Source organism: Asterias amurensis, chromosome 6 (assembly GCF_032118995.1).
Source record: "Asterias amurensis chromosome 6, ASM3211899v1".
NCBI lineage: Eukaryota > Metazoa > Echinodermata > Asteroidea > Forcipulatida > Asteriidae > Asterias > Asterias amurensis.
The window spans coordinates 6084181-6109345 of NC_092653.1; the positions used below are offsets into that span (position 1 = coordinate 6084181).

Here is a 25165-nt window from a genome sequence, read left to right on the forward strand (position 1 = left end):
AATTATTTCATTGTATTGCTTATCTTTTGATATTCTAAACTATTTTATGGAATGTCTCCCCTACCAAAAATATTGGTATGTGCCATTGTTGCTGTTGCCAAAATAAATGAAATACCGCGCTCAGACGAGATTGTGCGATATTTTACGACAACGTGCACAAATCATGCATATTCATGACAAAAAGTGGGATGGTCTGACATCACAAAGGTCATGTCATGTGTCGTACGTGACCCTCGCAGTCGTACCACCCGGATTTGTATGTGTTTCGTTGTGGAACACAAACAGTTCCGTTTTACCTGGAAAATCCTACATTTCCAAGCTCACATGAAGTAAAACTGCGACTTACTATTAAGAGAGAGATTCAAGTTATTATTTTACTACACAAAGTCAACTCTAAAAGTCGGCAAAATGAGCACACGAATAAAAAATAGAGAGGGCAACAGCATCACCGGAGTTTCTTTGATGTGTTCGGAAGTGAGCAACTCGTCGGGGCTTTCAAGTCGATTGAACCCATCGTTTGGCCAGGCAAGGCCGCTGGCTTTGGCTGCTGCCGCACCAATGCGAACTGGTGGTAAAACAACTCATCCTGCAAAGGCAATTATGGCAGGTAAATATGTCCAACATGTCTTTAATTTCTGTGATTTGCAATGTCATTGTATATCGATGTACATGTATGGAAGAATTTGGGAGTTTAGGTAAAGACAGATTTGCTGTTTACTTTTTAATTTTGTGATAATGATATTGGATTATTTGTATTGACTATTGAATTTGAAATGATAAAATCATTCACATTATTTTGCTCACATTTGAAAACACCTTTGTGATAATGATGATGAAATTGTATATTCATTGTTGTAATTTTTTGTTCAAAAAATTGTTAATTACATTTGGAAAATAAAGTAAATAAACAGAATGAACCTGGGTTGAAATGAAACAATTCGTTTGATATATCGTAGGGAAAAGTTTCCGTATGGCGCCACCACTTTTTCATTCGATATGAAATAATATAGTATCTAATTTACATCAATGAGATATCCCTTTTTGTAAAAATGAGTGAAAAAGTGGTGGCGCCATACGGAAAGTTATCCTATCGTAGGACGACCGTCCTGTTTACAAGGTGTCCCTAAAATCGAGGCAAATCATAAAAAAGAACAAACCGCTTACAGATATAAAACAAATAGAGCTAACTTAGACTGAGTTAAAGTTTAAACTCATAGATTGGGGTGCACTATTTATCTAGTTAAACAATTTGTTAGTAAGTTTCAAACTTTAAATAAAATGACTTCTAAATCTATCCTATTCATACAAATTTTAATTTCCAATGCTATTTGTATGGCATGATTCTTTATCATACAAAATCAACATGCTTTTTACATTTCTGTATAAATAATGAACATGCCATTGTATTTATAACCAAGAGTCAATATTTATTTATATTATAACAATCATATCAGTGACAGAAATAGACCATCAATCATTTACATTGATTTAAGGTGTGTATTTAATTTAAGGTTCAACCTTTGGATTGTCCGGGTAAAATTTTAAATTTGCATCAGAGATAAGACTGTGCAACCAGACAAACTGATATATTTGTTGATATTATTTTTTTACGAAAAACGTCTAGTGAAAATCAATTCATTAGTTGAGTCATACTGCATCTCCATGGTTAGATTTGCACACACAGACAGACACTCTTAAGATTACCAAGTGGATGCAACCCTACACCAGAATCGTTACATGTTGCAGCACCCATTAGCTAAACCAATATGGATGCTCTACATACCAGGGGTCGAAATTAAGTGTATTTCCATGGTAGTCAGCAGGGCTAGTGACCAACAATTTTTAGTAGCCCTGATTAGATTTTGGTAGCCCGAAAGACACATTATGTCTCGCGAGGCGGCTCAAACTTTACAATACACCAATAACATAGTTCTTTATTGTTTGTGATGATGATTTTGGCATTATTTTTCTACTAGCTCTTCGGGCTATCAAACTGGAAAAATCAGTAGCCCGGCCGTAAATCTGGTAGTCCCGGGCTAGCGGGCTAGTGGCAATTTCGACCCCTGCATACTGTGTACTATAGTCGTTTATTAGTCTGCCAAAATGTGCAAAGGGAGTCAAATACATGTAAGCTTGTCTGGTACTATGTACATGTAGGGTGTTCACTTTCAATTTAAATTTTCTATATATATATATTAGGCAATTTATCCATGGTTTTAGCCACGATTTGGTAAAAGGGTTTTAAAACTGGACATTTAAAGCTATTGGACCCTTTCGGTAAACAGTGTTGTCCAAGGCCCACACTTTGTGTACCACAACTTCTATATCAAATAACAAACCTATGAAAGTTTAGGCTCAATCGGTCATCGGAGTCAGGAGAAAACAACGGAAAAACCCACCCTTGTTTCCGCGCGTTTTGCTGTGTCATGACATGTGTTTAAAATAAATCTGTAATTCTCGTTAACGAGAATTTGTATTGTTTTGCTGTTTTCTCAAAAAGTAAAGCATTTCATGAAATAATATTGCAAGAGAAGTCTTTCACCATTGCCTTCTGTAAACCCTGTAAGTTATGTGTAAATCTGTGAACTTTTTTTTTTTTTTTGAACCGAAAGGGTCCAATGGCTTTAAAAACAAAGGTGTCCAAATGGTTCACTTACAACTGATGGAACAAATTAAAAACACAGTGTCCAAAAGACACACAGACACCCCTCTGACAATATGTTTGATATTGTGTAGTCGTGGAGTATCATGGTGTCAGTTTTACTGCGGGATAAAAACCTATGAAATCAAATAAGAACTGAACACCTAATCCACATGCAAGGCTCTAGTCTGAGGTGAGCTTTTAACTGGGGTCCACACAGTTGAAAGGCAGGGACGGAAACCACCGAGGAGCCACCCTGAATGCCTTGTGCTGTCTCAGTTCAGAACAAACTCAAATTTATTTCCATACTTTATAGCAAAGCATTGGAATGTACCGTTATTTTAATCAACAAAAATAAAAGAAAACAGTGTACTGTGCACTTTGACACGCACTGAGCGTATGACATGATCATGATCGGCAGAAATGGCAAATTCTCAACCATAACATGTTAGTCTACAGTCTAGTCTGCAATATCAGTTGCCAGTGACCTCTAGAGCTCTGTCAATATGATAAAAATTAATTTGCATTTGAGCTTGATAAGATTCCTGTCGTAAATTAACTGCCGCGGTGGGATAGGCCTTAACCAGATTGAGCTGCCTGGATGCACTTCTCCGCTCATCCTTCATAGCCTGGCAGCATCTTCAATCAACACCCTACCGAGGAAATGAAATAGAGTTAGTGGCTCTTAAAGGCACTGAACACCTTCGGTAATTGTCAAATACCAGTATTCTCACATACCAACATGCATAAAATAAATCTGTGAAAATCTTTACTCAATTGGTCATATCGACGCTGCAAGAGAATAATGAACAGGATGAAAGAAAGAACACCTTTGTTGCACAAATTTGTGTGCTTTCAGATGCCTTAGCTTTTAGGCCTGAAATATTTTACTATTTGATTGAGAAATAAAATCTTTCTCAAAAACTACGTTACTTCACAAGGAGGTTTTTCTCACAATGATTTATACCATCAATAGCTCTCCATTGCTCGTTACTAAGTATGTTTTTATGCTAACAATTATTTTGAGTAGTTTCCAATAGTGTCCAGTGCCTTTAAAGCGAGAGACACCACAGACTTGAATGAGAAATCAGTTTAAAATAATATTTTTGGTTTTGATTTACATACATTGAGTAAAATTTCCATACAAGTATAGCGTATCGTACAAAACTACATTGTGAGACATCGTTTTGAGGAAGTATACAATACCTACCTTTGGTATTTTTTTTTCAAAAAAATAATGACCATAAAAACTTACTTGGTAAGAAGCACTGAAGCTGTTGAACATTTTGGGAAACAATTCCCTTGAAAGGAATGTGGTTTTAGAGCTATAGGTATTCAAAATGTTGAAAATTTAAAGTCTGAGAAACGTTTTTAAAATAGCATGAAACATTTCTCAATCAAAAATTTACGGATTATTCTTCTCAAAAATGCTTCCAACTTTTTAAATAAAATGTTCACAGGTTAGTTAAATTATTGAGATCTCCATTTATTTAGGATTAAAACAATCAAACGGTTCCTTAAACCAAAGGAATAATTTGCCTTAAAAACAATGAAAAATGTAAGGTAAATATGTTTGTCATTTTCTGCTGGTACTGTAATTTGCATGGTACATTTTTATACACTTTGTGTGAATTTTCAAGTGACACTTTAAGAAATAAGATAGCAGAAAATCGTTGTTGTTTTTTTTCTCGGAGCATTAGTGACTATTTCACACAGGCCAGATTATTCATATTTTATTTTTACTTTCTTTATTTTTTAGATTTTGGTTTAGGTTTTTTTTTTTTTTACACAATTTGGATCAGACCAAAAGCATGACCACCAATTGTAAATAAAAATTTATAATTTTTCATTTTTAAACTCATGTTCCATATGATCAAAAAGGTAAGTTCAACATCAATACGTACATGTACACATGAAGAGACCACTGTTTGAATGCAATACATTCTAAAGCCCTACAGATGGACTTTTCTCTCACAAAAAAAAAAAGTGTTCGTTTACTTTTTTTAAAAGAAGAATCCAGTGTGTTTTTTCAATTACACAGCTGTGATATATTGATCTCATGGATGGTTTTCTCATGCGTACACAAAAATGCATAATGTATGGTAGCCCAAAGGAAAATTGTGATTAAAATGTAAACAAGAGAGTCGTACATGCAAATAATTATTTATGTGGAGAGAGGGAACTATAGTTGTTTGTACCTGCAAGTAATGATAAATTTTATATACAACAAATTAGATATGGATGCTGATTTGAACATTGTAAAGTTATTTACATGCAGTGAAGAAATATCCATTAATGTGCATTTAGAATGCTCTCCAGGTTATTTGTTTACATGTACACAGAACGTAAGAAATATGTAAACAATACAAATTACAAAGGACTAGTGAAATGATGAGCTCACTAGTCCTGCCGGGTAAGCACGGTTCATACTTCCTGCGAATGCGATACAAATTTTGACGTCACAGGGTTGTTTTTGCAGCGAAATGTTTCGCAGGAGCTAAGCACAAGTCAACTGACCGGAATTATTCGTTGTGATATTGTGATGTCAAAGTTAGTACGGTAAATTTGCATTCACAGGATGCACGCTTAATGAACCAGGCTTCATTCACTGAAAAGTATACCTAAGTCAATTAATATTTATTATTAATAATGCACAGCATTCAGATCTGATGACAGTGTTTCAACTCAACTTATGGGGTGTCGTGGCCGAGCGGTTAAGAGCACCGAATTCAAGCTTTGCTGATTCTGTTCAGCAGAGTGTGGGTTCGAATTCCGGTCGTGACACTTGTGTCCCTGAGCAAGACACTTAACTATTATTGCTTCTCTCCACCCAGGGGTAAATGGGTACCTGTGAGGGCAGACATGGTTCTTGTGATTGATTTAGCCGAGTAGCGCATTTGTTGCACGAGGCTGTATACTCCCCAGGGAGCTGAGATGGTTTAAGGAGTGAATTAAGGCCCAGTGACCAGGGGTAATAATTTGAAGCGCTTTGAGACACCCGTTCGGGAGTGAAAAAGCGCTATATAAACTCAAAATATTATTATTATTAACGCCAAAAATGTAGACTGATCACAGACAGCTTGAGTTCCTTACACAAAGCACTCTGAGTCTGTCACAGCAGACGTCAGCTAACGGCACTCGAGTTTAATTCACTCAGGAAAATCAGGTTGATTACCCTAATAGTGTTAGCTTTTAAATTGAATGCTGATATTCCTCTACTGGCACACAGTGTGATTGTGGAGATCCACAACAGCAAGTGACTAGTGTGTTTTTTCTCTGGTCTTGTGCACAACAATTTGCTTGCAATCGGAAATGTAAATTTGATTACATTTCTTTTTAGATAATCCTTTTTTTTTTTCTTTTTTTTTTTCTTTTTGGGAGGGGGGAATACTTTAGTTTTGCTACGTGAATTTAATCTTGAATTCTTTATCTTTTACTCATCTTGTTTGAAGTTTGTTTTGTTTTTGATTTCAAGGAGACAAAAATGTCCAAGAAGAAAATGAAATTGGTGATAATTCTTTAGTAGAGGTCAAATTGATTTGCATATGTACACATAACGTTACATCACAGCGCGCCTATTTCACAGGTAGCAAGAAATTATTGCTGACAATTTTTATTTTACAAACTTCTTTTTTATTGTAGCATTTTTTTTACAACAGTTACAATTTGTCAGAGCTCTGTACGTATGCATAATTCCACTGGATGCGGAGCCAAGAAGTTGGTAACCCCCCCCCCCCAGGTCAACAGAGGAAATGACCTCTGATAAGACTGTAATTCTGTGTATAAAATGTACTAGATGCGTGTAGCTGTAGTGGAGTTGTTTTTTTTTACCTCCGTTGGCCAAGTGATAAAAGACACACAGTGCAGACACTTTGTGTACGTGGATTGTAAAATTATGTGTAGGCCTGTACTGTATAATGCTTTGTTTACATTTTTTAGAATAACTTGTACTAGTTGAGTCTGGCGCTCCACGCGTGCAATTCTGCTGGGTGTAACATGTTTGAAATATGAATGTACACGTAGTATAACTGGAGCTGATTTATCTACTGAATTAGTTTTATGAAATCAGGGTGCCAGGCTGTTGAGACTAGTAGTAGTACATGACAACAATTGTTATTAATGCTGGTATTCAACCGGAAATCATCATTAATAATAGCGCAACAATTGAGGTACTTTGAATCGGTGGTTTGTGTGCATGGTGAGGGCATAGTAAGTTTCTCCCAGCAATTTTGCATAGGCCTACTGCAAGATATTTAAACCGAACTTACATTTTGCCATGCATTTTTGGATGGTCTTGAAAACCTGTTTTGTATTCTTGTCTACCCCTAAAAAATTGTTTACTCAGCTAATACCCCAGGTTGTGCATGGATAATGACATGATATGTACTTATAAATGTATGCTATCTTTATCAGTATGTAGGTTGGGGGCCATAGCACATGAATATTGCATAGCATAAAGATTGGACCGTGGAGGTTCTATTTCTACCTCTATGATTGGACTGAACTCTGTTTTGTACACACAGTGGATGATGATTTTTTTGAGTTGCAACTATTTGTGCTACATTTTGCCAAGGGAAACCATTCACTGAAATCAATAACCATGGAGGTTACCTCTATGATTCAATAATACCATCTCTCTGTTTGTTTGAAGCACACAGCAAGTGGCTGTGTGTGTATGTTTGCAGTGTCTGTTTATAGCTGCTACTAAACAGGCGCGCCCCTTCTGCATATTCATGAGCTATTTGTGGGTGTGTAGCATTGTGCTGCTACTGATTGGCTAATAGAGGAGGCCTTGGTTTTCTTTTGTGTTTGGCTATTGGGTTGTTTTCAATGGTATAGTGAATAGGTATGGTATCCTGATCCGGGAATTCTGCAAGTCATGAAAGTTTGTTATTTCAGGGTTCATTGCATCAATTGCCCTGGTGGTTTTTGAAAACTAAAAGAAATTATGGCAGATTGGAACAATTTCAAAGAGAATAAAGTAATGTATTACCAGAAGTTACTTCAAACATTAATGTTTAAGACCCTGATAATTACATTACACATACACTGTATTAACATTGTTCCCAAATACAGTTGAATAATTCTTGAACAAAATAGATTGTCAATAAAAAGCACAACATTGATGTAAAGCAAATTAGGTCAATTTGAATATGAATGAAAAAAAAATGTAAATGAACTTGTCTTGTTGCAAAAAGTCAAATTGTGCAGTACTTAATGGTTGTACATTGAGAGCCATTAATGTATTGCATTTTTGGGGCCTGCGTGCGTAAGCTTTCGCGCAAACACATGTATGGCTGAGAGTTCCATTAAACGTTCTTTAATAGCAAACCAATGTAAAACAGCTCCAGCTATGTCCTTACCAGTCGTTCAACACAGGTAAAAGTACCTAAGTTCAACCAAGAATGAGGTCTGCCTAAACTTTCTCAGTGTTCATGAATACACATGTCGTTAAGAGTCAGTTCAGGTAAATAGTTGACATAGTTGCTCACGGTCAAAAAATGAATTTTTTTATACTTTGTGGGTGGAAGGGCCTTGGGGTGCAAGTAAACAAAATTGCATTTTCAATTCTATATGTAGCCCGTTGCCATGGTTACGGCTCATTTTAATTTTTTGCCATTTTAGGTCGATTTTGGGGTCTGAAAAACTGGTTTTTAGCTCATATTTACAACTCCACCCCACCAAAATGCAATATTAATTAAAAAAACCTTTTATATCACTACAAAGTATCATCCTTGGCCTTCCTTGAGAAAAAAAATTATTGCTTTAAATATCACCCTTGTGCTATTTTTGCATCATGCATTACAGTATGTTTTTAGAACTTGCAAAATCGACATTTTTACCCTATTTTTGGACCCCAAAATGTCAACTTGCCAGGGGTCTCAGAAAATTTTCCTTTCGTCTGTGATTAGGGCCAACATTGGTCTTTCCATATCTGGTGTCAAAAACTTGGGCAATTGTATCCTGTTGGGCCAGTACTGCCTCAAAACTAGACTTTTTTCCCCAAAACATGAAAAATGCCTTTTTAAGGGTCTTTCCACATAATATCGACATACGTGTCCATATTTTTTTTTATACTTTGTGGATGGTAGGGACTTGGGGTGCAAATAAACAACATTAACATTTCAAATCATAATATAACACGTTGCCATGGTAACAGTTCATTTGTGTTTAGGCCACTTTGGGCCAATATTGGGGAATGAAAAACTATTTTTTTAAGTTAATATTTACACATCCACCCCACCAAAAAACAAAAATATTTCATAAAACCTTTTACATCACTACAAAGTATCATCCTTGGCTTTACTTGAGACAAAAAATATTGCTATAAATTTCACCCTTGTGCTATTTTAAGAACGTGCATTACAGTATGTTTTTAGAGCTTGCAAAATCAACATTTTTACCATATTTTTTGACCTCAAAATTCCATTTTTTCAGGGGTCTCAGAATATTTTCCTTTCGGTTTTGATCAGGGCCATAATTTGTCTTTTTATTTCTGGTAAGAAAGACTCGGGCAATTGTATCCTGATGTAACAGAACTGTCTCAAAAATAGACCCTTTTTCTCCGAAAACATAGAGAAATGCATTTTGAAATATTTGCTTCATTTTGAATTTATAACATGAAGAAGTTAGCTATATTCCATCAATCTGGCAGCTTTTTATAAGCACTTTGTAGGTTTAGTGCATTACCAAACATTGATCAGGACTTGTTGATGACCTAAATCTTATAATTTGCCCCACCCCGGCCCTGGCCCAATCATATTTCTTGACATTGCATAAAATAAAATAACAGTTTTGCGAACAGCGCCTTTTTTTTTTGAAAGTCACTTTTTTTAATTCCCCTTGCACATCAAGAATGTTTGTACTGTCTTTAATGTTTTGTTGGTTCTCGGAATATTTCCCTTTTTGTTTTGATTGGGCTATCATTATGGTTTGCATGTCTACTGGGGAGAAACACTTTGGTTTACTGTATCCTGTTGTGACACTTCTGCCTCAAAAATGGTAATTTTTCCATAAACAATAAAAATGCATTTTGAAGTTATCCCTTAGTTTGAATTGATAAAAAACAAAAACGAGCATGCTTGTTAAAAGAATATGGCACTGTTTCCATGATCTTTAAGCCACTGAGTTCTTGTTTTGTCATAACTACTTTACCTAGTTGTACAGGTATGATTCACATTGCAAGAAGAGAAGTAGTGCGATGAGCAATCTTTACTGTCCTTGTCTTTACATGGCCTTATAACAGTCTTCTTGGTCCCCTGCCCGCTACCGAACGAAACATTTTCATCCCAATCAGAACAAAGAGGCTCTAAAAGTGAGCAAGTACTGTATCCAAAGTATCTAACCATTTAGCCGCTGTACCGCCCAGCCGCATTATAGCGATACACTGTATGCGGTACGAGGAAACCTCGCTAGCTTGTGTTTGTAGAAAAAAAAGGAACATCAAAAGAAAACTCGATAGTCATTAGTAGGTCTACGCATTTGTTAATATATCTAGTTGTTATAGATCGTTATTAATTCTCCCTTCACAGTTGACTTGTCAAAGCTAATGATGATGAAATAATTTAGCTCTTACGAAAAATAAAACGCTCATTAGTAAACAGGAAACTGTTCATCATTTATGATGATATTGTCGAAAATAACGCCTTCGCATTTAATCAGTATGAGCATTGAGCCAGATAAAAGCCGTGAAAAGCTATTGTGTTCATTTTATCCGTGCACAAAAGTATTCGCCATAAAAATTACCGTAGCCGTTTAGCGAGAGGCATTTATTGTTCCCATGAGAACTTTTATACAAATATTACCGAAAGTGTAAAAAATTGTGCATACACATTAAGCCTTGGCTATCTTTTAAAATTTGAACTAAGATTCCAGTAATTTACTGCAAGACTCTTGAGAAATTGGATTTCAGCAAACTCGGGCGGTGCAGGGACTAAAGGGCTAAATGGCCATTCACCTGCTTTGGCCTTCTGTAAGCAGTTCCCCCATCTATGGTGGGGTTCCTTTCAATTGGACTGTTGCAAACAATAAAAGAGTTGGTTTATTTAACGTGATAAACAACTCAATGTTTTTTGTTGATCGTTCTCAGAGACATATATAATAATTATGAATTAGTAAGATAGTGAATGGAAAAAATATCAAACTAGCCTGAATAGACTTTTGTCACTGCAAATGCATCTTACTTATTTATGTTCAGCAGGTGCAAGTTTTTACAACTTCTTTCAATGTTGTTTCATTAAAGGAACACGTTGCCTTGGATCGGTCGAGTTGGTATTTGAAAAGCGTTTGTAAACGTTTATTAAAAAATGCATATGATTAGAAAGATATTTTAAAAGTAGAATATAATGATCCATACAAGTATCACTCAAAAACATCTTTCTAACCATGCATTTTAAAACAAACCGTTACAAACGCATTTCAAAGACCAACTCAACCGATCCCAGGCAACGTGTTTCTTTTAAATAATCTCTTACGCTCATCTTGCAAATCGTTAGTATCATTGTTTTTAATAAGATCTTGGCAAACTTTTCCAACACTTTTAAGCGGGCTTTTTAATTTCCCACGTTTGTGTTGGACATGATTGGATGCTCCAAACCATCTGCCGCAAACACAGAAACTACATTGTTTATGATCTCTATCTCTAAGAAAAGTTTTACGTTTGGTAGCAGGCAGGGACCAAGGAGAGTAGGCCCTGTATTAAAGACAACTTGTAAAGAATGCTCATCGCACTCTACTTGCAATGGGAATCAAACCTGTACAATAGGTAAAGTAGCCAAATCAAGAACTCTCAGTGGCAAAGCATTGGTTATGGTTTGGTTGGATACCATTATGTTTAAATAAAAACTTTGTATTCATTACTCAAAGGGCATGGAAACAGTGCCAGATTTTTAACAAGCATGCATTGTTTTTGGAAAAATTACTATACTTAAGGCATGATCAGTCACAACAGGATACAATAAACATAGTGTTTCTACCCAGAAGACATGAAAACACCAATAACAACCGAAAGGGAACACTTTCACAAAAAGAGGCGCTATTCACAAAACATTGTTTTATGCAATGTCAAGAAATATGATTGGGGCTGGGCCAGGCAAATTGTAAGATTTAGGTCATCAACAGTTCCTGATCAATGTTGGGTAATCCACTAGTGCTAAGGAAAAGCTGCAAGATTGATAGAATTATAACTTTTTAATGTTAGAAATTCAATATGAAGAAAAAAACATTCAAAATGCATTTTTCTGTTTGAGGAAAAAAGTCTATTTTTGAGACAGTACTGTTAACATCAGGATACACTTGCCAAGTTTTTCTTACCAGAAATAAAAAAGACAAATTTTGGCCCTGATCAAAACCGAAAGGAAAATATTCTCAAACCCCTGAAAAAATGAAATTTTGAGGGCAAAAAATATGGTAAAAATGTTGATTTTGCAAGCTCTAAAAACATACTCTAATGCACGTTCTAAAAATAGCACAAGGGTGAAATTTATAGCAATATTTTTTGTCTCAAGTAAAGCCAAGGATGATACTTTGTAGTGATGTAAAAGGTTTTATGAAATAATTTTGTTTTTTGGTGGGGTGGAGTTGTAAATATTAACTAAAAAAACCAGTTTTTCATTCCCCAATATCGGCCCAAAGTGGCCTAAACACACATGAACTGTTACCATGGCAACGTGTTATATTATGATTTGAAATGTAAATGTTGTTTATTTGGACCCCAAGTCCCTACCATCCTACCATCCACAAAAAAATGAGAAATATTCTTCTTTTTTTTACCGTGGACACGTATTTCGATATTATGTGAAAAGACCCTTTAGAAGGCATTTTTCATGTTTTGGGGAAAAAAGTCTAGTTTTGAGGCAGTACTGTCACAACAGGATACAATTGCCCAAGTTTTTGACACCAGATATGGAAAGACCACTGTTGGCCCTAATCACAGTCGAAAGGGAAACTTTCTGAGACCCCTGGCAAGTTGACATTTTGGGGTCCAAAAATAGGGTAAAAATGTTGATTTTGCAAGTTCTAAAAACATACTGTAATGCATAATGCAAAAATAGCACAAGAGTGTTATTTAAAGCAATAAAAAGTTTTCTCAAGGAAGGCCAAGGATGATACTTTGTAGTGATATAAAAGGTTTTTTGAAATAATGTTGCATTTTGGTTGGGTGGAGTTGTAAATATGAGCTAAAAACCAGTTTTTCAGACCCCAAAATCGGCCTAAAATGGCCAAAAAACAAAATGAGCCGTAACCATGGCAACGGGCTATATATAGAATTGAAAATGCAATTTTGTTTACTTGCACCCCAAGGCCCTTCAACCCACAAAGTATAAAAAAAATTCATTTTTTGACCGTGAGCAACTATGTCAATTATTTACCTGAACTGACTCTTAACATAAACTCCTTTTGTTTTATTTCATTAACAGGTGGCATTGCTGGAGGTATTGAGATCTGCGTCACATTCCCAACAGAGTACGTCAAGACCCAGCTCCAGCTAGACGAGCGGTCGGCCAAGCCACTCTACCGGGGTCCCATTCACTGCGTCAAGCACACCGTACAACACCATGGGTTCTTTGGGTTATACAGGGGGCTCAGTCCTCTACTCTATGGCTCTATACCAAAAGCTGCTATTAGGTAAGCCCCAAAAAAAACACATCTAGACCCAATTTCATGGCTGTGATAACCGCCAAATTCTGGACTGACGATCACCATTCTCTGCTTACGTGCAAGCGCCGAATTTCTGCGCTAGCTGTGTAAGCGTAGAATGTCTAATAACGTGGAGTAAGCGCATGCACACACACTAAAATTCCCTGCTAACTTGGAAATAATTATGCTTGGCGTAATCACAGAATTCCATGCTTCGGTAAGCGCCGATTCTGTGCTTACAGTAAGCAGAGCCATAAAATTGGGCCCTGAAACACTGGCCTTGTCTTAATTTCACTAAGCGCTAAGATCTATCTTAAGATGAGTTACCGCAATCACCAGTAGTGTATTTGTATTATAACATCACATTTTGCTTAGCATTATCTTGGGCCTGGTGTATTCTTTGATTTTGATAGGGTTAGGGCTCCAAGACATTTGCTCCAAGACATTTTCTCCTTGGTTAAAAGGGCACTCTATGAGGAAATTGTAAATTTCAACTGGAGCATTTCAAGGGCACCAAGGCAATGGCCAGGAAGCATGGAGGCAATCGCCTTAATTTGTTGCCTCCCTGAAGTATCAGGCCTGTTATCTTCATCGTCTTCTCTGGGTATCTTCAGGCCTGTTGGTCACACTGCTTTAAAGGCAGTGGACACTATTGGTAATTGTCAAAGACTAGCCTTCACACTTGGTGTATCTCATGCATAAAATAACTAACCTGTGAAAATTTGAGTTCAATCGGTCATCGAAGCTGCGAGATAATAATGAAAGAAGAAAACACCCTTTTCACACAAAGTTGATATCAAGACCTCAAGTTCTAAATCTGGGGTCTTGAAATCAAATTTGTGGAAAATTACTTCTTCCTCAAAGTAAAAAACTATGGCACTTGAGAGGGAGCCGTTTTACACAATGTTTTATACTATCAACAGCTCCCCAGTACTCTTGACCAAGTTAGATTTCATGCTAATAATTACTTTGAGTAATTACCAATAGTGTCCACTGCCTTTAAAGGCCCCTTTGACGGTCCCTTGGTTATTACTAAAAATGTATAGTTCCCTCTTAACCCAACTTTTTATTCTCCCGTTTCTCAGGTTTGGTGCTAATGAATTCTTCAAGAATCAATGGAGGAGTAGACACAATGGCTCACTGAGTAAAACTGGCAGTCTATTCTGTGGTCTTGGTGCTGGGGTGAGCGAAGCTATCCTCGCCGTCACTCCAATGGAGACCATCAAAGTCAAGTTCATTAACGATCAGACGTCGGCCAAGCCAAGATTCAGAGGCTTCTATCACGGAGTTCGGGAAATTGTTAGAGAGCAAGGTTTGTTATCTTCAATGTAGAAACCGAAACTGAGGAGAAGACTGCAGTTTTATCAGAGAAAAAGTTTGAATAATTTGGAATAATTAATTAACAATATGTGCTTGTCAAGGTCGAGCAGGCTGGTGTTACTAATCAGTAGACAGTGGGTTTGAGTTCCAGTCTAAAGACCAAGCTTTCTCTGTTGTTGTTGTTGTATGGTGTAATGATTTCAAAGAGTAAAGACCTATTTCTACCACACTCAATTTTTGGGTTGAATAAAGAAAATTTTACTAGTGTGAGACACGAACTAACAACCTCTAGATTTCATGCCCGAGTTCTTTCAACTGAGCTATCTAGCCCTATACGTTGGTGGTCTCCCTATTTTGTTGATATCTTTGTCCAAGGTTGGCCAGTCAGAAGCCATACAACTGTTAACCGCCGTGTAGCCAGGGATTACACCCAAGTTTACGATACAACCTGGCAAGCGGCAGCCAGGGGATCACTTTTAGGGGATGCGACCTTTTGTTTCATATATCAATATAAACCCATAATATTTTGTCATTAATTTTTTTCTTTTTCTTTCAGGCTTCCGTGGTACTTACCAGGGCCTAACAGCAACCATCATGAAGCAAGGCAGCAACCAGGCCATCCGCTTCTTCGTCATGGATTCTCTACGAGAGTGGTACCGTGGCGGAGATCCCAACAAATACATCAACCCACTGATCACCGCTTTGATGGGAGGCTTCGCTGGGGCGGCTAGTGTGTTCGGTAACACCCCGTTGGATGTCATTAAGACCAGAATGCAGGTAAGGCCGTGTCCAAAATGAGGACTTCGGCTACAGCTACGGCTAGATCACCAGTGTTGAAGAATAGGCAGAAGCGCGCGATCTAGCCGTAGCTGTAGCTGAAGTCGTCGTTTCTGGACACGGCCTAAGATTGAAGTAAGGTTTGCAGCTAAGTGTGTACATGTACCACACAAACAGAGCATTTAGAACAAACAGAGGGTGGACTGTGCATGACGAGTAGGATCTGAAAGTTTGGATGGTGGGAGTCTAAGTAGGTGAAGTTTGCTGAAGCACCTAAAGCCTTTTTGAGGTGTGGCGGACGTGATAGAAGTGCACTGTTTAGTTTGGGTGTATTCAGACAAATTTACCCAAACCTTATAGTAATCTAGCATTGTGTTCACCATATCTCAAAAAGGCTTATGTGTGTATCTCTTTTGAGGAGTGTAGGTTCTGAAGAGAACTCAACGTTCCTGAAGAAGATCAGAGCATACTGATCAGAATGTTGAGTTTTCAACCATCGGTTCTTTTCAGACCCAGCACTGCTGATGTGAGCATTTTCAATGCAGGGCGTGGCTTTTGATAATAATACCAAACCTTTTAACACCTGCCCCCCCCCCCCCTACCTGCGTCAGCTCTGGGCCGGGGAAGAAATAGAAAAAAATTCCTTTCTGTTGGTGGCTTGGTGATATATTCTTCTTGAATATCTGGCGATGTCACAAGAGAATCTGTACCCCCATTCGGTGAAATGTGTACACATTTATTGTCATAGCACCCTCTTTTGAATCAACTTCCTTCAGAGTCCGTATCAATTCCCATATTGGGAACAGAATCTCTGGGGAAAGATTTCCCTAAGACATCTGCGCATCGTAATTCTGGCATTTGTAGACAAAATATATGACACCCATGTTATTCTTTTTAGTCAACCGACCATTGCTGGGACTTTTAGATAGTACAAAGGGATTGCCAAGTGTGTTTTGTCATACTTACTAGAGAAATTATTGATGTTTATGCAGCTTTTGATAACACAATTTAGTGATGCGTGTGTATCTGATTATCTGGCAGGAAAATGTATGCCCGCTGGTCAATTTGAAAGCTAGCAGTGTACCCTTCAGACTGTGTTATTTGTTCTCCATGAAAGCATCTTCATTAGGATGGGAGTGTACATGTGCTGTACATTTTCAATTGTAGTGTTGTTGTTTTTTGCAGGATTGAGTCTACACGTGTATATAATTCTGTCATTGCCTGCTTTTATTTAACAAAAAGAACTTGAAAATATCACCTGCCTTATATTATATATGTTGATGTTTTATGTGTTGATATTCCAATTGATTATTGTCTTCATGATCGGGTTTTTGTCAATACTTATTTGATGATTTTGCAATGTGTAAAACCTGTCCTTTTTATGCTTTACAGATTCCATGCCCATGTACCTCTTAACGATTTTGCTTTGTGGAGTATAGTACACACAGAGACATTGTATAAACATGTATAATTCTGTGCTCTGTTATCATTTTCTGTAAAACAGTTGTGTATTTTTGTATTGCATTTTTGTGTGTTTTCTCCCTTTATTGTTCGTACATATACATGTATATTCTTCTACGATGTACATGTGCTTATACAAACCTAGGCATCATAAAGTGTGTTGTTTTCTCAGCATTTAATCATGTAACAATTGTATGTAACTTTATAAACTGTTTAAATATAAAAAGTTTCCTTGAATAGTAAATCTAATATGCAATATGAATTGAGTATCGCCTTATACAATGTAGGATAGTAGGCCTAAGAGTTTATAATATCTATAATTTAAAACCATATCATCGATGTCAGATTCCTTCCAAAGGCATTTTTTTTCATTCCTACCACTGTTTTTTTTTTTTACAGGGACTGGAAGCACATAAGTATAAGAGCACCTGGGACTGCGCAGTCAAGATATGGAAGCATGAAGGACCTAAAGCGTAAGTTTACACTCGGAGCCCCTTTTCACATGAGAACACAAAAACAGACATTACTGGTGACATTTTCACCTGCTTGTGAAATAGATACAAAGGGGACTTCAAGTGAAAGTTGTCAGATGTTGATCACTGTCCTGCACTCTTTGCTGAATCGTTACCTGATGTTGTTAACTTCTGTTAGAAACCGTGATCAAGGTCTTGTGGACAAATTGTTGATTTTTGTCGTGTTGATAGCGTAAAGCCCGGTTCATACTTCCTGCGAATGCTAGGCGGATGTTGATGTCACATATTAGCAACGGATAATAGACCCTTCCCATGAAATATGTAAATTGCACGTAGCGCGTGCGCACTTACGTTTTGGTTGGCAAAATGAGGGAACATCGCACTGTTTTGTACACGGCTAATGGGTGCGTTACTTCAGAGGGAGCTGTTTCCCACAATGTTTTATGCTATCGACAGCTCTCCATTGCTTGTTATACCAAGTAAGTTTTTATGCTAACAATTATTTTGAGTAATTACCAATAGTGTCCAGTGGCTTTAATGGTGCATCTTGGGGATGATCAAACAAATTCTCAATTGACTTTTTTTTTTGTCATTTTTCAGATTCTACAAGGGCACCCTTCCCAGGCTATCCAGAGTGTGTATTGACGTAGCTCTAGTCTTTGTCATCTACGACGAGATTGTGAAAATACTGAATAGAGTGTACCCAACAGAATGATTGAATCCTGACGGGAGGTCTCTCTCGTCTCTGATCCTACAGTCCTGGAATGAAACTATTCGGTCGTCTTTATGATGCATGACCCCCCCCCCCTCCCCCCATTCATGCCCCTGTCTGTTGGTGGAAGAGTTTTTTGTAGATCGGTCATACAATCCTTTGAACATTAAGTTTATACATCCATATTTCACCGGACGTTATCACACAACAAATCTTTCCTGCGCCATTTTGGGAGTCAGACTTGGGGTTGTCTCTCATCATTTGAAACGATTGGGTATTACGCATGACGAACACAAGGATTTCTGGCCTTAACTGTTACAGAAAGACATGCAAACAGGCAGACATCCTTTTAGATTTGGCACCGAGAGAAATTTGTCTAACACTTAAATTAACTTCAAGGTATAGGTTTTGGAGGATTGGGGGGGGGGCGTACGTAGAATTATTTTTCTCCTAGATTGTAGGTTTAGGACTTGGCACTTCTTTGAAGACGCTTAGTTAGAATGAAAAATATATGATTGTATATTTACTACAGTAAAATTGTTTTTATTACCAAAGTGACAGGTGTGTTCACTTGTTAGATTGTTTAAACAGCAACAAAATTTATACTTGTGGTAGCACAAAGTTGGCACTGATCAGCCATGTGAATTTGTACTGCTTTTTTTTTTTTTTCTTTTTTTCTTTTTTTAGCAAAGTAGTATTCCATAAGCAATTTATCATCAGGTCCTACACAAAAACAAATAATAATTTTTTTTTTTTTTTTCAAATTTAAAGGTGGATGTTGTCAAAAGACCTCAATAGCAGTATTTTGTCCTGTCCAGAATTTTATGTTTGATAGCAATAAATATAAATAACTATGGGTTTTAATATAGCACCAGTATCTGCCAATGTTGTGGCTCATGACGGATCAACTTTATTTTCTCTGTACTGTGTGCCATTTATTTCATTCCTTAAAGCATCTCAGCTCTCTGGGGCATGTAAAGCCTCTGCTGCCAAATTATAGCCTATCAAGCTAATTACAAGAAACATCTCTGCCTTCACAGGTACCCACTGGTTGAATAGAAGCAATTATGGTCAAGTGTCTCGCACACAAGGACACAAGTGTCATGACCGGGATTCAAACTCACACCTCTAATGGCTTAGCCACCAGAAGTTCGGTGAAGAGAACCATCTCTGCCCTCACTGGGTACCCATTTACCTCTGGGTGAAGAGTAGCAATAGTCAAATGTCTTGCTCAAGGACACAAGTGTCATGACTGGGTTTCGAACCCTCATCCCTAAAGACTGAGCCACCAATAGTCCATTGAAGAGAACCATCTCTGCCCTCACTGGGCACCCATTAACCCCAGGGTGAAGAGAAGCAATAGTCAAATGTCTTGCTTAAGGACACAAGTGTTATGACCGGGATTCGAACTCACACCTCTAATGGCTTAGCCACCAGAAGTTCGGTGAAGAGAACCATCTCTGCCCTCACTGGGTACCCATTTACCTCTGGGTGAAGAGTAGCAATAGTCAAATGTCTTGCTCAAGGACACAAGTGTCATGACTGGGTTTCGAACCCTCATCCCTAAAGACTGAGCCACCAATAGTCCATTGAAGAGAACCATCTCTGCCCTCACTGGGCACCCATTAACCCCAGGGTGAAGAGAAGCAATAGTCAAATGTCTTGCTTAAGGACACAAGTGTTATGACCGGGATTCGAACTCACACCTCTAATGGCTTAGCCACCAGAAGTTCGGTGAAGAGAACCATCTCTGCCCTCACTGGGTACCCATTTACCTCTGGGTGAAGAGAAGCAAAAGTCAAATGTCTTGCTCAAGGACACAAGTGTCATGACTGGGATTCGAACCCTCACCCCTAAAGACTGAGCCACCAGAACTTGAGTACGGTGAAGTAGACGGCTCGGTCATGACATGCTTTGATGGAGGCATTTGTTGAAGATTGTGGGTGCTGTACAATTGACGATGTACTTTAGTTAAAGGCAGTGGACACTATTGGTAATTACTCAAAATAATTATTGCCATTAAACCTTACATGGTAATGAGTAATGGGGAGAGGTTGATAGTGAGAAACGGCTCCCTCTGAAGTAACCTAGTTTTTGAGAAAGAAGTAATTTTCCACATATTTGACTTCGAGACCTCAGATTCAGAATTTGAGGTCTGGAAATCAAGCATCTGAAAGCACACAACTTCGTGGGACAAGGGTGTTTTTTTTTGTCATTATTATCTCAACTTTTACGACCGATTGAGCTCAAATTTTCACAGGTTTGTGATTTTATGCATATGTTGAGATACACCAAGTGAGAATACTAGTCTTTGACAATTACCAATAGTGTCCAGGGTCTTTAAATGACTCTTTCAATAAGGGAATAAAAGAGTGGCGACGAGTTCTTAAGCAGCCGTTTAAAAAACCAGCAGGATCATGGCCGTGCGATAAAGGCCATGAGCTGCAGTATTTAGGAACAGTGTTTTAAAAACTCGGATGAAGACTACCTTTCATCTCTGTGACCAGTGGTCTCTACAGTTACCTTGATACATGTACATAACATCACGGGTACTCGCTACTGTGGCCATAACTTGATTAAACCAGAGTAGTTAAAACTGCCAAAATTAGTTTTTCTTTGATTCATGAGCTTTTACAAAGTTGCCTTAATTATTGCGGTGACAATTAACTCTTGCATCTTGTATAATCCTTTAATTCCTTTACTTCTTTTCTTTTCTTGGACTTTAACATTCTTTGTGGAAACTAACATGTTGCGCTTCTCTGTCTATGCATAATTGCACACATTCCGTCTGAGGTGTGTGATACACTTTGAATTGTAATAATTACAGTAAACTTGTTATCGTAAATCTCAGTGAAACAGGTTTGTCCAGCCATTTGCCACAGCAGCAGGAGTTTTGTCAAGCCAATTTTAGTATTTGGTGAGGGGGCATCTTAACAACCGGACTTCTTTGTATTTTGACACAAAGCAATATTCTTGTAAATAGGTCGTCTACATGCGTCTTTGTGCCACATTTAATGTACCAGTGCAGTTTCTCGGTTTTTTTGCAAGTTCCTAATTGATACATAAAAACCACACTCTTTTGTAACAGCGCCCTCTTGTGTTGTATTCTATATAGTCTCAGTGGTTGTTATGCAGTGTGGGAGCAAGTTCGGGTGAGCGACTAGACTTGACTAGAAATGTGACGTTTAAATTAACCATATCGACCACACTCCAGTACATGGTTCAATATAGTCAATTTCCCTGTGCTCCATGGTTTCTGATTAGTTTGGTCGGTGCAGTCAAGTCTAGTCTTTCACTCGAACTTGCTAAAGTGTGCAGTATGTAGTTGATAGCTGGACAGACAATAACACAAGCCTTGTGGCCTTTTGACATTTCTTCCCATTAGACTTTGAACTCTTGCTTTAATTATAGCATGGAGGAAGGACCATGATTGTAGTAACCATAAGATAACTCCCTTGTTTGTTGATAATCTTGTCTGCTCTAAAAGGACACACACAAAATAATCTTATTTTCAAATTGACTTTACAAGAATAGAGTCTGTGTATTTTGACCATGAAGGCAATTGATTGCGCGTTGGGCATAAGAGCGTGTCAACATAACGCTTAATTTGTTTTGTCCGAATCAAGCACCATGGTATATTTTTAGGGATTTACTTTTGTCATTCATTAGGAATTGTAGTCCAATTCCTCCTGTAAAAGAGCACAACAAAATGCTATGTTGCCGGTAGACTTCTCTCCTGTTATAAAGTAATGATTGTTTTGTTTTAGCAAAGTTATTCATAATGACCCAAATCAACTGACATCAACACTCGTGATAAATCTTGGTTGTACAATTCTGGGATACAGAAATTCACACAGTTTAGACGTGCACCACTCCTTTTCAAGCAATTTAAACTGCCAAAATGGCAGACTATTAGGGCAGACAGTAGTCATGTATGGCATCAGGGCAAGGAGAAAATACCTCAACTCTTGTTGTTTTTCAGTTCTCCATACTCTAAAGTAGTCTTCCAAACTGAGGTTCGTTTAGTTTTCGTTCTTTTCTTTGAACAATCTAAAAGTCAAATGCATTGCAGAAACCAGCCTCTTCCAAAGATTCTTCTAACATTCATGTTTAAATTAATTACAACAGTTCAAGTGCTTTCCAGTACCAATGACAGTGTGTGTTAAATCTTGGCTTTAAAACCTAAAAACCTCGTCTTTAAATCGATTATGAAAGGATGCCAATAAAATTTTGTAAAGCTGTTTACCAGTAAGCAAGTTCTGTGTAAGTGTAAGCAAGTGTGCTTAAGCCAAAGTGTGTTTCATATAAATGTTTCGAGATTTTGTGGCGTTAATGGATTTGCATTGTTGTGGCACTCGTCTGCTTACTGCTGCCAAGTTGATGAGCAGAAAAACAAATATGCTTATGGGCGTCAATAAGTAGAAAGCATCTGTTTACATGTATTATAATATTGGCTTCACATCCGAGCTGTCGCTACGCTTAGTCTAGGTACAAGACCTTGGTCTTGGTGCAAGACGTTGGTTATTAGCTATTTTTTGCTGCCTGATTGGTGAACAGTTTATGGTGACTTGAAGGAATTTTGAAGAGAGTTCATTCATTCTAAGCCTTGGAGAAAGTAATAATAGACCTTTATCACGGTGCAGCCCTCTTGAAGTTCTCCCATTGATATCAATGTTACCAAACTGAGGCTGGAAGAACAAAATAGTCTGGTTCCCATGTAATTGCAAAATGGTTATAAGCATTCATTATTGTTATTCGATACGAGGAACACTAAGATGGAGGCAGCATGATAAAGATCTATAGTATGGGACTCAAAAAGAAAAGAAAAAAATGTTTGTGCGTTATCACTTTACCCTCTATAGACTGCAGCAGCCACAAGCGGCTTGTACAAAAAGCCTATTCAAGACATTACCTTCACTTGTCTTGAAAGGTCAAATGAAAAGGGCATGGCCTGAAGTAACATTTCCCAATGTTTCCAGTGTGAATATACTCCTTTCTGTTATAGGAAATACAAATATCGATTTTCAATGATTATTTTTGGACAGGAGATTGTTTGGCAAAACAAATCAACAATGTTATTAGCCGTGTGTGGTTAATAGTTAAATTATACCGAAATTAATGATCTCTGCAGCTGGGGGATCAAATATTTAGCATAATTTTGTTGAATTTTTTTTTTTTTTTTTTATTTTTATATATGGGGGGGGGGGGGGGTCCTCCTTTAAATAAGAAAACATTTGGCGTACCATTACTGTCAGAATATACTTAATTTAGTTCAAATGAGTTAACATTATTCTTGATGAACGCACAAATGTTTATTGAAACATTAAAACAAAATATATTTTACAAGTGGAATCTTTTTATTTATAGGTCTATTGAGTCTAAACCAGGAGTAACTGGTTATCATCAAAATAACTTTAAGCCTTTTAATAATTTTGAAGTTAGTAATGATTTATTTCAAAGATTTATTGTTTTGGAAGAGAGGATTTAGAGTCTAGCATTTATGAATAGATTGTTTGCAAGAGTACATTTATTGGTAGAATGTCATTACATGGTTGACTGCTTGAGTTGTTTCACGATGTCTGCAAGATTTCCATAAGATCCTCAGGGTTTTCCGGCTCGGGACTGTATGGTCAATACAGCAGTTATAAATGGATTTTAGAAAATTGCTTTGGCATAGTTGGAGGCTTGAATAATTAAGTGGTCTCCAAAATAGATTTGACGGAAAAAAGGAAAGTTTCATTCTAAATCAATAATTTGTTTGTGGATTTTGATTATTATTTTTTTTAATGTATGCAAATTTTTCAATTAAAGATGCTATGTCAGATTTTTGGCCGATTTGACCCAAAAATTTTGATTTAAAATTCAATAGGTACATGTACTTTGATGGGGGTCGAGAAAGTTACAAGCTTTCATTTGAGCCATTGCTCCAAAAAAGTCCACCAATTATTAGTAGCAGTGAAATAAAGTGCTCAAAATTAGTTTTTGTCAGGATCCCGACAATATATCACGTGACCAATTCTTATGTGTTTTATAAGAAACGTTTTAAATTTTTGTCATGGTTCCTGACCATTAAAAGTAAAAGTTTAACTTTTTTTCGTTAGAGCGGGTGATACTCTTTGAAATACCATTCACTCAAAAAAATTCTATTTTTTAATTTTTGGGGCCAAAAATCTGACATAGCATCTTAAAGCGACCTATTGATCGTCACAGATATAAAATTTGAATGTAACGACCAAGTGTCAAAGCCAGGATTCAAACCAAAAAAGTTATAGTTGCAATCTTTTTCAAAGTGTCAAAGCTAGAATTCGAACCCACATTCTGATGACCCTGTCATGAGAACTTGAGGTCAAGACAGCTTGGCCAAGACATAATTAGAAAGATGAGATTTTGTACTAGTTATCCCCCAAAGCTACTTTCATCTTATCTTCCATACCATGCAAAGCTTCCAAACATGCTTGAATAACATTTTACAAATATGTACTTTATATTCATCTGAATAAGAGAATTAACTTATGCTTAATCACATTCCTATGAGAAGTATTGTTTGAAGCTTTGCATGGTGTTGAGACATAAGAAGAAACTATAAATAAATAGTAAACTTGCGGGTAAAACCATGTGTAAATCTCTTAGGGTGAGTGTTGGCTCTGAAAAGAGCCGGTTTGGTCTCGACGTTTCAAACAGTATACTCTGCTCGTCTCCTAGGAGAGTTTGTTCTTTTACTTTCTCTAATAGAAGATAGAAAAATTGTTATGTTAATGGAGAATATTTTGTTTCAAAACAAAAATGAATTATTTGTATTCATTCAAAGCTTTCCATAGAAATACCTCAGAAAATATGAAAAGTTGGGACCATTGTCAAAGTTGTGATGTTGCAATACAAAGGTCTATAAAGATTTGTTTAACTGAAACCTCTAGGTTGGTAGCAATGTATCCCACCCTTTTAATTAGAGTGTACAATCCAGGCATAATTTGAGAGAAATAAATTGTGAGTGTTGGTGGATAACATTTTAAATAATTGACATAGTTTCTCACTTCTCTGTACATATCATCTATAATGCTGAATTGTTGAATAGGAATCAGACCAGTGGTAAGACATCTGCTTTAGAATGGCAGGGGTCGTGGGTTCGAACCCGAGCTACGTAGT

The 25165-nt window shown here is 37.2% G+C and overlaps 1 protein-coding gene across 1 annotated transcript; it reads left to right on the forward strand.

The window, feature by feature from the left end:
- Positions 1-239: 239 nt before the first annotated feature.
- Positions 240-23732, forward strand: LOC139938946 (tricarboxylate transport protein, mitochondrial-like). The gene is made up of 6 exons (XM_071934621.1): positions 240-607; positions 13060-13267; positions 14365-14591; positions 15156-15376; positions 17237-17310; positions 17911-23732. The coding sequence occupies exons 1-6, from the start codon at positions 409-411 to the stop codon at positions 18023-18025; spliced, it is 1044 nt and encodes a 347-aa protein (XP_071790722.1). The 5' UTR covers positions 240-408; the 3' UTR covers positions 18026-23732.
- Positions 23733-25165: the final 1433 nt, after the last annotated feature.

Excerpts from the sequence above, each read along its gene's own strand:
- LOC139938946 (XM_071934621.1), top strand. The coding sequence starts at position 409 with ATGAGCACACGAATAAAAAATAGAGAGGGCAACAGCATCACCGGAGTT. Across the intron at positions 13,268-14,364 it reads ATACCAAAAGCTGCTATTAG|GTTTGGTGCTAATGAATTCT; the intron begins GTAAGCCCCAAA and ends CCCGTTTCTCAG. Across the intron at positions 14,592-15,155 it reads GGAAATTGTTAGAGAGCAAG|GCTTCCGTGGTACTTACCAG; the intron begins GTTTGTTATCTT and ends TTTTTCTTTCAG.